The sequence below is a fragment of the Lissotriton vulgaris genome, chromosome 6 (assembly GCF_964263255.1).
Source record: "Lissotriton vulgaris chromosome 6, aLisVul1.2, whole genome shotgun sequence".
NCBI lineage: Eukaryota > Metazoa > Chordata > Amphibia > Caudata > Salamandridae > Lissotriton > Lissotriton vulgaris.
The window spans coordinates 1,358,964,595-1,358,977,371 of NC_141694.1; the positions used below are offsets into that span (position 1 = coordinate 1,358,964,595).

A 12,777-nucleotide genomic window follows, 5' to 3' on the forward strand; every position below is an offset into this window, starting at 1 on the left:
GTAAGTTTGAAGCCCCGGAGTTAAATTCAATTCCTTATAGAACTTCACGGTGGCTAACTTACTGTGCACTTTGTCTCGCTCTGCCTTTTTAAAGTTTAAAAATGTTTGTTTGATTTATTTTTTGGGAATTGCGACTGCCAGTTCAGGATCAAGGAAAACATCAATATCAAATAAAAATTTATACCAGGATTGAATGTATCTCAGCCACTGTATATGTGACGAGTGGTCCAAACCTATACAGTCAAGAATAATCTCTTGAGTGAATCGAGTCTCTGGCTTAGCCCAAATAGAACGCCACAATAAAAGTGGCTGAACAGCTGCTAAGTCAGATATAAACTCGATCCCTACCTCATCGTGAATTAATAGTACAGAGGCAGAAGAAGGGACGCATAACAGTCTCTTTAAAAACTTATTTTCATCTTTTTGGAGCGAAGGACCGTCACTATGGCCCCACACACCCGCCCCATACAGTGCGGAGGAAACACAGCGGATGTTATATATATTGATCATATCTGGGATGCTTCTCGATCCAAGTTTAGATGCCAATCGAAATATACTGCTGGTAGTCCGCAACATTTTCAGTCTGATATTGTCGAACTCAGAAGTCCATGACCCATTATTGGTATAAGTGATTCCCAAATAACAGAAAGATTTAACGTGTGTCATTTTATCGCTATCCAAGAAAAAGCTATGCTTCGGTTTATTTACAGCCTGCCCGCATGACATAACATAGGTCTTGGATTTATTCACACAGAGCCTCCTATTTTGAATAAACAGCATAAAACTATCGATTAGGCGCTGTAGCCCAATCTGGGTGCGGGATAAAAGAACAGCGTCGTCCGCGTATAGTAAGAGTGGGACAGGTTTACCTCCAATCAAAGGAGCATCTGCTGGAATATCGGCCAGGGTACGATCAACACAATTAATAAAAAGAGAAAATAAAAGAGGGGCCAGAACGCATCCCTGGCGAATTCCCCTTGAGACTTTGAGGAATGGGGTGCATTCGCCGAGGGTACCATAGCGGACCTTGCAAGAGAGTTTCTCGTAAAGCCTGGCTAAAAAATTGACAATTTCCTTCGGTGCCCCTGACTCTAGCAAAACCTCCCAAAGAATAGCATGATTAACTAAATCAAACGCGCTGCTCAAATCAGCAAAACATAAAAAAAGATTGCCCTTTTTGGCTACAGTATATTTATTAATAATGAGGTCCAAATTAACACATTGCTCCAAAGTGCCCATACCTTTCCTGAAGCCATATTGCACTTTTGTTAAAATATTCGAATCAGTTGCCCAGGTTTCTAACCTTTTGAGCAGAATCCTGCTCATGACCTTTACTGAGGCGTCCAACAAAGAGATCGGACGGTAATTGGAGGCCTCGGATTTGCTACCTTTTTTGAATAGGGGAATGATAACTGATTGGCCCCAGGAAGGAGGAAAATTGCCTTCTGCCGCACAGTTAAAAGTCCTCACCAGAATAGGAGCCCACAGATTCGGTTCAGCTTTTAATAAATCAATGGGGACCCCATCCGGGCCCGGAGCTTCCCCCCCCTTACTATTAGAGAGCCCTTCATGACCTTCCTCCAGGGTTACTCCCAGGGGTAAAGGTGTCCAAGATGAGGCCTCAGTAGTTGATGCAACTAGGGGTGTCCCTTCTGGATTAAAAATATTAGTGAAGTGGATAATTCAGTCATTACATGCAACATAGGAAGTTAGTTCCGGGATACCATCATTATTGAGAAAAGGGCTGTTATCTTCACAAAAACTATCGGGCAGCTCGAGCCAGCGTTCTCAATGATGAGCGCACATAGAGCAGCATTTAAGCTTATATAGCTGTCTCTTAAAAACATTTGAGTATGCGACCATTTAAAGCCCATAGTGCATGCGATTACAAAAACTATCGGGCAGCTCGAGCCCGCGTTCTCAATTATGAGCGCACATAGAGCAGCATTTAAGCTTATATTGCTGTCTCTTATAAATATTTGAGAACATTTAAAGCCCATAGTGCATTCGATTACACGCATATCAGCTAAGATAGTGTATATACAAAAAAACAACCTCATGGTTCAACTTATGCAATTTATACAGTTCTTTAGTCTCTCCTTTATTTTTCCTTCTTCCTCTCTTCCCTTAGAGCGGTGCTCCGTTTATACCTGCGCTGTAGTCAGGTGAGGTGGGGCGTGTATTCCCCGTAAATTGGGTGAGTGGATATCAACATATCCGTCAATTTCTGTCTCAGATAGGATGACAATTATACAATGGTCTAATAAATAGGACCCAGTGACCAATAATACAATTGGCTAATATAACTAACTACATACAGTGTGTGTTTTGCAAACTATCGTCAATAACTGTGTGTTTTCTCTTTCTGTTATGTTTGCTTGTTCGTCCACTGTCATTTTATGACCATATGGATCCTTTGAACAGGCGAATTCCAGGTGATACAATTTCATTTTATCTTATTTGTTTACATCACGCAGTAGCATTATTATCATGGTCCTGATGAAGCCGGAGGAGATCTTTAGACTCCATGCCCACCGCAGAAACATGTCGACCTAGAATCCATCTGAGTAGTTACTTGTTTAACACTACTTTGCACAGTTTTTATCTTTGGGTGTGGATAGGATACTATTAAAATATTTTTTCCACTTCCACAACCCAATCTTAACTAACTTTCACACTTAGCACTGTTACTTTAACCACATTTTTTGCACTGCTAGTCAGTTTATCCCCTGATGCCATTCAATCGAGCTACTACATCTGAGTTCCCTTCCACTAGATTATTCTACAGTTTACCCAATCCATAGTGGATGAACATCACTTCCTTCGGGTGAAGGATCCCAAATGATGTAGGGCGGTACAGGATGGGTATCTGATGGGAATCATTGATTGTCACTACGTATCATTCTCTATGGACTTCGTGACTGTACCCTTTAGTAAACCCAGTTTTCCAGATAGTTTCTTTCTCCTGACCCATTGTTATCTTGATAATTAGTTTGTAAGCCACTCTGGCTCTGCCTCATCCAGAGCGGGCTCCGATTCCGGAGAAAGGAGCGGAGGCGGCGCCGACCCCAGTTCCGGACAAGCGGCCGCCTGCCCGGAAGGCTGGAGTGTGCTCAAGTCAAGGCTATGAGCATGGGCAACCACCTGCGGCACCACAGGGAGCCCCGCAGGGCTATGCAGAGTGGCAGAGGTGCCGTGGAATGAAGAGGGGGACCCAGGAGGGCCATACCCTAACGACTCCATGCGGAGCGTAGAGGGGGACCAAGCCGGGCCGGGCCGCGCCCTAACAACACCACATCTCCGACGTTCCTGGGAGGCAAGGGCTCAATTGGTGCAGGGTGAGAACCCACCGGCAAGTCCATCGAAGACCCCACAAGAGGGGGATGTTCTGAGGATGGGGAGAGGAACGGGAGAGGACTCAAGGGAGACCTGCAGGGCCATAGCATAGGCCTCTATTCGGACCTAGGTCGCCCGCACACCCCGAAAGGGCGGTTAGAGGGGGAACGACCGTTGGGAGCGCACGTCCGGAAAGTTCTGGGAACCAGAGCCCCTGACAACAGAAGAAGGTGAGGTCGATGACCTAGGCGACAAGCGCCTCGACTTGCCAAGTGGAGAACGATGGCCCCGGACCCCAGCGAGCGATCGATGGTGGAACCGGACAGTAGAGGGACCTGCAGTCAACGTAGACTCCGACTGGGACAGCCGTACCGATAGAAGCTTCATACGGCGCTCTCGCTGAGACTTCAGTTTCATACGTTGGCAGGCTTCACAGTCCGTGGAGTCATGGTGCTCGCCCAGACACCACATACAATTAAGATGCGGGTCTGCCGCGGACATCTGCCTTAAACAAGAATTACAAGATTTGAAGCCCGAAGGCATCGCACACTGTTCCCGATGCGAAGCGTAGAAAATGAGGCATGAAAACAGGCCAGAGGAGCTCACTCCAGATCCGCGTTGCACGCGTAAAAGAAGGAAACTGACGTCAGAGCGTTGGGAGAGACTTCTATGACCCAGCTGATGTCACGTACAAGGACAATGTCAGGGCGGGGTTGTGTGGCGCCGTCCCCCGGCAAACAGAGGTGCTGCTGCAAAAAATTTTCCAGATCCAATCTCACGCCTGGGGATATTCTAAGTTAAGGAATTTGCAGCTAGATGTCTCTATCAGATATACATTGCAGAATCAAGTTCAAAGCATCAAGTATGTCTACAATCATTTAAAAAAATTGACTTTCGATGTAATCTACAGGGCTAACTGTTGACAGTTTTGCTATTTCCCATAGAATATGGACATACAGTCTGAGGAGGCAAATGGAAATGGCTGTGCATAGGGCACGGATGACCGAAGCAAAGGTTTAGCACCACCATGGAGTCCAGGTGTTTTGACTCATGGAATGCAAAGCAGTAGTAAAAGCATTGAGGTTCAATTTTGCTGAAGATGCTTCAACCACTAAGATGTCTGGTCATTCACGAATCAACAAGAATTTCAGATTGGAAAGCATGGGCCTATAGTGTTCATCTATCTGCCTGTGGACTGATTGACACAAATATGATTTTTTTCACAGGCATCCACTTAAAAAAATCTACAAAGCTCCTCAGAAGTCTGCAGGAAAGGGAATATCACCTTTAGAAGAAATATCACAACTAATGCCATTCTGAAGGTCTAAATAAAGCCTAGCGTCTGTATAATAAAAAGGGCAGAAGGCTATCAACCTCTAAAATCATCAAAACTAAAATAAAGTTTGGGCATAATCAAACATGTCTTAATCAGACCGAAAAGGTTCCTTAATACGTGTACACCTCTGGGCTATTGCTAGAGGGTCAGCAACAGGTTGGTCCTCAAAAGGAATCTTTTACTGTCTTCTATGCCCCCTAAAGGATTTCTTTCGATTTTAAGGGTTGAATCAGTTCACAGCAATCACAGGCTAGTTCAGAGAAACTGCAAAAATGTTTAAATGGTTCCTAAAGAGAAACACTCTTGAACCTTTGACTATCACATCCATTTCAGTGTCATACAACTTGCAGTTATCAGGAGCCTACAGCAAAATGTGTGATTGTGAAAACTAAATTCTATTACCAAGGTTGGGGAAAAAAACACAGGGCCACATCAAAGAACATCAAGTGCCACATTAAACAAGACTTCCTTCAGGCCCTGTAGCGTAGCAAGGATGCTATGGGCCCTGGTGCAAGCAAGGAAAATGGCTCATTTGACTGCTGCTGGGGTAGGAAACACAGCAATTATTAGGGCTTAATGGGCCCGGTACTGCTGCACCACTGGTACCTACGCGCCTGCTAACCACTGCCAACACTTTGAAACCTAAATGCCAAATTAACCAACACAAAAAAATATTTAATAAACTTTAACATAACTCACTACATATTCTTATAGGTTTTCATTCGTAGGAGAATGTGTTGCTTGATAATGATAGCAACCGATTACTATCTCCTGCATAAAACCTTACATGAGCCACACAAAATAGTCAATGTGCAGACAGTCATTAATAAAGTCATCAATAAAGTCAAATGTAAACTAAATGACGGAGGAAAAATTATTGTTCACATACTTACTCAGCTTTATTAAAGTTTCAGTAAACTTTTCACAGTTCAGAGCAACTCTACAGAGCAGATGTATAAACTGATGATAAGACAAAAGGTAATCTTGGAGCATGCGATCATACACCTCATCTTTGCCCTGAAAAGAGAAATAACAGGCACAAAATGTTTCTAGTGATAAAAGTACTATAAATGTAATCTAAAGGGTGGACAAAGCAATGTCTCTTTATAGTTGATGAAATATAGCTATGCCAATGAAACTAGAAGTACATAAGTAAGGATTTGCTCATCATCCACTATAGAAGGCGGATTCCATTAGGTTGTTGTTTCATCATTATGGACAACACCCAATGTACATAGTGTATTATTAGACCATGACATCCATGAACAAGTCACTTACCTTCAGTAATGCCTTTCCGGTGGAGACCTTATCTAACCAAAGATTCTTCACCTTAGAATACTCCCACGTCGCCAGACTGCAACCAAAAAAGTTTTCTCTAGTGATGCGCATGCGTGTAGCTGGAAGGTGCCATGCAGCACCGCATTAACTCCATACTGCCACAGTAGTGACAAAGCACAGCCACACAGAGGCGCCATCCCTGCGTACAGATGTCAGTTTCTTGCTTCTCTCTGTGGCCTCAGACATGGTGCGTGAACAATTGGTAGAACCAGTGTGCAGATTCCAAACTTGAAACCTTTTTACATGTTAAAAAGAGGCCACAAGACGGCGATCGGGTGAGACATGTTTTGCTTGTCTCCCCGCTCCCATCCGCCCGCAGGGTCGTAATTAGTTGGGAACACTGCCTGTACACACGAACGAAAAAGTGGGAAGGTACAGGGAGTGTAGCGATCGGCTTAATGAAGCAAGTGTACCCGTGTCGGCAGAGCAAGAGCTGGAGAGCAGAGGACGCTCGAGCCAGGGCAAGATGGCGGCTGAGCTCTCCGTGGGATAGTGGAGAGCTCAGAGAGACAAGGCAGTGCGGTGGAGCTCAGACTCACTGGACTGTAAATTGCAGCAGGTCTGAAATGTGTGGTGGCTGCAGTCCGACCCCGGCATAGTGAGCCAAAAGAATTAATTTAGTGGAGGGGCGAGATTGCACCTCACGGGCCCCGGTAGGATGACGTTCCCTTTCTCGGACGGCGTGAGCAGGTGGAAGGAGGTGCGTAGTCAGTAAATGCACAGTGGAAGTGGACAGCGCGGATACACTTCTCCGGGGGCAGCTGCCATCATGGAGACTGAGCGGGAACCGGCAGAATCTTGAGTCCGGACCCCGGAACTGAAGGGGAAGAAGGAGAGAACAGCCCTAGGCTCCAACACAAAGTAGGCCCTCAACCAGCAGCAGGGAGAGCACTCTAAGAGGAGAGAGGTGCTGAAGGGGACCTGCCACCAAACGCCCGGTCCCCGAATAACTTGCATGCTGAGCAGGGGGGGCCAGTTGGAGCTGGTGTCGGGTCCTGATCAGTGACTGCGCCATTGGTCTGAATGGGGCTCAACGTGGACAGGGACCCGAGCTAAGGCAATAAAAATAAAGCAGGTCTGGCCCTCAAGAGCGACAAGTGGGACACGGAGAGTCAGCGGCGGTGCTTTTGGGACTTCGTGGTGCGGCAGCGCGGATGTAAAGGTGCGGGCCGTGAAGGTCTGCGAGAAGGAATGGAGAGGGGCCACGCCTGACACGAGTACACCAGAGACAGGGGATACAGAGGAGGTTGGTGGAGGTCGAATGAACATCCAGAAAACAGAAGAGGTGCAGAAATCTCCGTGACTGAGAGTGGGCCCCGAAGTGAGAGGGTCGAGCTGAGCAAGAGGAGGAACTTATACAGTAGCCGGGAGGTGGCAGACTTCGACATTCAGATTGGCGGAGTAGGTGTAGTATTTCCCGGGGAGCACTCCTGACAAAGAGCCGAGGAGAACAAGGAAGACGTGGTCTTGACTACGGCTCCTAGGAGTTCACGAACTGGGGGGCCCGAACAGAGACTACCATTTCTGCACTGCGTGGAAAAAAGGATCGCAACCTCAAAGATATGCTGACCAAACAAGCTAACGTGTAGGGATGTCCGTCCCCCAGTCCACAAGCAGGACAGGAGCAGATTCAGTGAAGCAAAGGAGGTGGAGGACACACTTTGGTGGTCTCTGCGATAATGGAATCTATTAGGGCTACCGCTCATATTTTAACCAGCACTGACTCCAGACATAGGGAGTTTCATTGGGATCTTCCAACTTTTGGTTCGCCCACACCAATAACCGTGACCAGACTAATTGTGAAATGAGAACACATTCAGCCACTTGATCAGCTCTTGAATATGTGGAAACACCAACTATTAATAGCTGTTGGATGCATGTGTATTTACCCATAGGAGTCAACTGTGACCAGAATTACAATTCGCATAACACCAGTTTTTCACGCTAACCGCCTTGAAAAAGTCTACGTGTAGATGAAACACTTGTTGGCACATTGGCAGATTTCATGATGGATGTATGGAATATAAGAATAAAATCACCAAATTGAAGAAAATCTGATTCTTGTGGACTCAGTATGCTGTTTGATCGCTTCGACTGACATTACTTGCTGAAGGATTGTATATGTAACATTGGACATAAGGATTAATTTTACTTATCCAGTACCTTAATGGAATGCTAATATCAAAGGGTGTGCTCATTAGTGCTCTGTATTTTTTACAGGAGCAGGAATCTAACGAGGCGCCAGTCACCCAAGCTTTTCTGGAAATGTTATTTACCACCTTGCGGGAGGACATACAAATCCTGAAAAACGAAGTGGCGTCAGAACTGAAAGAAGTGAGGAGAGATGTTGACTAAGTGGGTGAAAGGGTGGCAGACATGGAGGAACAAAACCAGGCTCGAGGGGAGGAGTTGGAAGAGCTGCAACAAGAAGTGCTGCGGCTCAGGACACAAAGTGTTACAGCAAACAAATGATGAACGGAATGCTAACAATGCAAACATTCTCCCCCAGTCAACAGATCGTTCTTTTGCCCACTACGCCACCCCAGTTTGGACCGAGCCATATGTAAATCAGTCTTGACCCTGTGCCCCATGGGAACAGTCCAGACCGAACTGCTTTGCCAGGTCCTCCCTGGACCGGAAGCAAGCATCCTGGAACCGGTTTCAGGGTATGTCACCCTTCTTCAGCCAGGCTAGCTTGAATCCAGTGGCACAGTGAGCAAGGGACCCACGTCTGGGCATACACATCACACTTTGGGGGAAAAGTGTTACAGCAAATCGACATACAGGCGCATACAAAAAATTTGGAAAATAGATTGAGCCGGAACAATATCAGAGTCTGGGGGGTTCCAACCATAGAGGGCTCGGAGGCCACTGGTAGAGACAATTCTAGCTGCAGATTCCTTCACGTAGAATTATCCCCAGGTGTGAGACTGGATACGGAAACTTTTTTGCCACAGCATCCCTGCGCGCCGGGGGCGGGGCGACACCACGCAACTCTGTCCAGGCGGCGTCCGTGACATCAGCGAGGTCACATAAGACCCGCCATGGCGCGCCGTCAGTTTTTTTTAGAGAACTTTTCCGCACCACAACGCGGAACCACCAGATAAAAAACTATGGAAGCATGGGCACAGTGTGCGAAAAGCAGAAAATGTGGAAAGAAACAGTGACTAACAACACCACCCACAGTAGTGTCACACATAGAACCCAAGGCATGGAAAGAAGAAGTAGAAACACGCAGAGCCCTGCTCAACCACCCTGCCAACACATAGACAGCCTCCCACCCTGTGCCCCGGAGGCCAGGAACATGCGTAAGGACATGGAACACGTAGGAACCCTCCACCCCCATCCTGAGCAAGGAAGGGGACCAGTCCCAACACAGACAGGGACAACAAACCTCCAAGCCACCCCAACAGAAAGGGCAACCACTCACAAGGGACAAGGGCGAGACACGGCCAAATGACCCTTAGGCAGAGGATAGCAATGGAAGGGAGGGAGGACAGAGATAGAAGGCAATCCCCCCCAAACCTGGAGTAGCCAGAACAGCAGGGCACCGAAACACCAGGACCCCATCTTCCAAAGAACCAAGGAGGAATGAACCGCCCCCAGATGGAGCCACCCTTCAAGACCAAGAAGGCACTCACAGGAGAAACAGCCCCACACTGGGAGGCAAGTACCAAAGATCAACCTAAGGGTCCTCGCAGAACAGGGGAGGAAGGGCGGGCCGTGAAGGAATCTGCGGCTAGAATCGTCTCTCCCAGATACATTGTTATCAAAGGTAAGTTACTCGTACATCTGATAGAGACTACTAGCCGCAGATTCCTTCAAGTAGAATAGATACCCTAGCAATACCCCCTGGGAAGGAGGGTCTGCGAAAGGACCCCACCAGCAATACAGAACAGAGGGCCCCAAAGGGAACCAGATCTGTGGACCAGGTAGAACCTCGTCCCTGCCAGGCAATGGGAACCCCCCCCCAAGCAGACCTCCACCGACCCCAAAAAGATGTAGGAGGGAGAAGAAGGCTGAAAAGGAACCAAGGGCAAAGGCGGAGAGGCCAAAACACCCCACCGCCCCACAAGGCAACACAGCTTCCGCCCAATGGCAAGACATGAAGGGAGGAAAAAGAAGGAGCCTAGAAGACCCAAGGAAGTGAGGTAAATGTAAATGTATTTGAGCTTATATAGCGCACAGCTACCCGCAGTGGGTTTCCCGGCGCTTGCTTAGGGAACCCGTCCTGGTATTCCCCTGTGAGATAGCCCCGGCAGGGTATCCACAAGGTGAAAGCCAGGCATCCCGCCGCGAGGGGCCGTTGTGGAGATTAAGCAAGCTATTGCCCAGAGTCGCAGAGTGTGAACCCATGAGTCGAGAAGGCACCGGAGCGAGAATTATCGAGTCCGTGGAATTTTTAGCCCAAGACCCGCCGAGGCGGGGAATTGAACCCTGGTCCAGGGCCGATCTCAGCTTCCAGGTCTGCCGCCTCTAACCCCTGAGCCACACTTCTCCACTTCTCTTCGCCAAAAGAAGGCAAACCCACTCCAGGTGGAGAACAACCTGCCACCCAAACAGCGCTGGCGGTCAAAAGCCACCAGGAGCCAGAAGAACTGCCCGAGACCCCAGAAAGCCCGAGTAGGCGGTGCCTGGCAAGGGAGAACATAGGGTCGTCCCAGACCTCAGGGCAGGAGCAGGTAGAGAAGATGCCCGGGCACATCACTACAAGTGGTGGTGCACACGACCTCAAGGAGCAAAAGCAGCCTACACAAACGCCATGGAGAACAGGCACCCGAAGGTGACCAGAACCCTCCAGCAGAGCGCAAGCCCTATGACAGCTACCACTACCCCACCTAGGGTACGATAAGTCCCAATATGGGAACCCTCTTTGGAAGAACCTCTGCAGCAGAGGAGAAACAAAAGAGCCACGGGGACAAAACACCCCAGCGAAAGGCTTGACAAGCAGCCCAAGCAAGAAGAAGGCCTCATCTCAGGGCCAAGTCTGCGCAACAATCCCAAACACACATAATCACATAATCAACAAAAAGGCCATCCAGTAGCCAACAATGCCAAAGTCCCAAAGAAGGATGCAATGGTCAGAACTCACTGCAGAGACAGAACAAGTGGCCTAAGAAGGCCCAGAATCAACTCGACTCAGGAGTCACTGAGGAGAGGACAGAAGGTGGAGATTAAGGCAGAGGCGAAGGAGGACGGAGCCCTGCCCAGAGCCTCTGGTGGCCGGGGCATGGAACAACAGGCTGCCATCAAACGGAAAGTCAATGAGTCGCTCTCGAATATTCTCAGGGAATACTATATCCGAAGCCAAGCAGGGCGACGGTGAGCGACCGAGGAAGCCATGGTCGGGCTCAGCACCTCTGAGATGTCCAGAGCAGAGCGGAGAATAAACGTCGCAAGCTCCCGGCCATCCAACGCATGACGCCTTAAATCCACTTGACCACCATCCTGGGACGCAGCGGATCTGAGAGACTCAGATGAGTCCCACAAACAGGAGGAGGCCCGAGCCAGCACACACAAGGTGTTCAGGGCCCGCAGGGCAGCGCTGGTCGAGGTGAACATGCTGCGCCCCCAAGACTCCAGGCAGCGGGCCTCTCGGGATGGGGGAGTCAACAGCGGTGGCAGGGAGGGAAAAGCATACTGCCAAAGAGGACTGGAGGCAGAGGAGTGGAGGGAAAGGCACGCGTATTCCTGGGACATGCGTTTCGGTTAATATTCAAATTGCAGGGCAGCTACATAAACTTCGGTCTCCCCAGGACACTTGTCGAATATTGGGAATCGACTATGCAGAGCAGGAAGACACAGGAGGACAAAGCCGCCAGACATCCAAAGGGAGATGGCAGAGATTAGGAAGAGAACGACAAAAAATGTAGCCGGAAACCAGATCCTTCCATGATGGCGCAGGAGTGACGGGCGGTACTGGACTCTTTTGCTAAAGAGACAATGCACTTGGTTAGTGACTGAGGGGACACAAGGCAGATAAGTGCACTGCTTGAGGCTTGGCGGGGGGGTCAGGGAGGAACCTCCTGGGAACGGGGGCATAGGCGGGATTGGCCACATCATGTACCCACACTTTTCTTACATCATGACTACGTGGGTCCGAAATACGGGTCCTGGACATTATGGGGAACAGTTGGGGCTTCAGTTGGGGTTAGGGAGGGGGAGGAGAAAACTGGCATACTGGGAATAGAGGCCATGGGATCTCTCAGCAGAGAGAGGGAAGAGGAGGGAAATGGAGGAAAATGCATGGGAAGCAGTGAAAAACTGCAGAGGTGCTTCTTGTTAGCAATTGATGCGCGAACCTGATATGTCACGTCAACACCTCAAAGTCCTTACGCTTAATGTGAAGAGACTTAATAACCCTACCAAAAGGAAGGTTATCCTCTATTATCTGGAAAATTCGGAAGCAGATGTGTGCCTCCTTTAGGAGACTCACTTAGTATCCAGAGACTGGCACCTCATGCGGTCGAGAGTCTTTCCCCAGCAATTCTTCTCGACCGCAGCAAATAAAAAACACAGGAGTGGCAATCTTGATTGCTAAACGGTTCCGAGGGGAGGTGAAAGACAAGACTGCCGAAATCAAAGGGAGGCTTTTGGCATATACATTACAGGTGGGGGGACAGACCATAGTGATTGGGTCAGTCTACGGGCCCAATACGGGCCAGGAAGAGTTTTTGAAAGGGCTTATTCGAAGGTCCTTAGCAGTCAAGTGAGTCTGAAACTCAATGACAGATCTGCGAGTCGTTACAACCAGGGGGGCGAAGTTT

At 48.5% G+C, this 12,777-nt stretch overlaps 1 protein-coding gene across 2 annotated transcripts in view; it reads right to left on the bottom strand.

Annotated features, from left to right (window-relative positions):
• The window catches only part of USP34 (ubiquitin specific peptidase 34), a 2,709,276-nt gene that overhangs the window by 126,457 nt on the left and 2,570,042 nt on the right, over positions 1 to 12,777 (bottom strand). For both annotated transcript variants that reach the window (XM_086927486.1, XM_086927485.1), the window contains exon 74: positions 5,566 to 5,689. In XM_086927486.1, the coding sequence (XP_086783612.1) occupies positions 5,566 to 5,689 (124 nt within the window). The remainder of the gene's footprint in view (positions 1 to 5,565; positions 5,690 to 12,777) is intronic.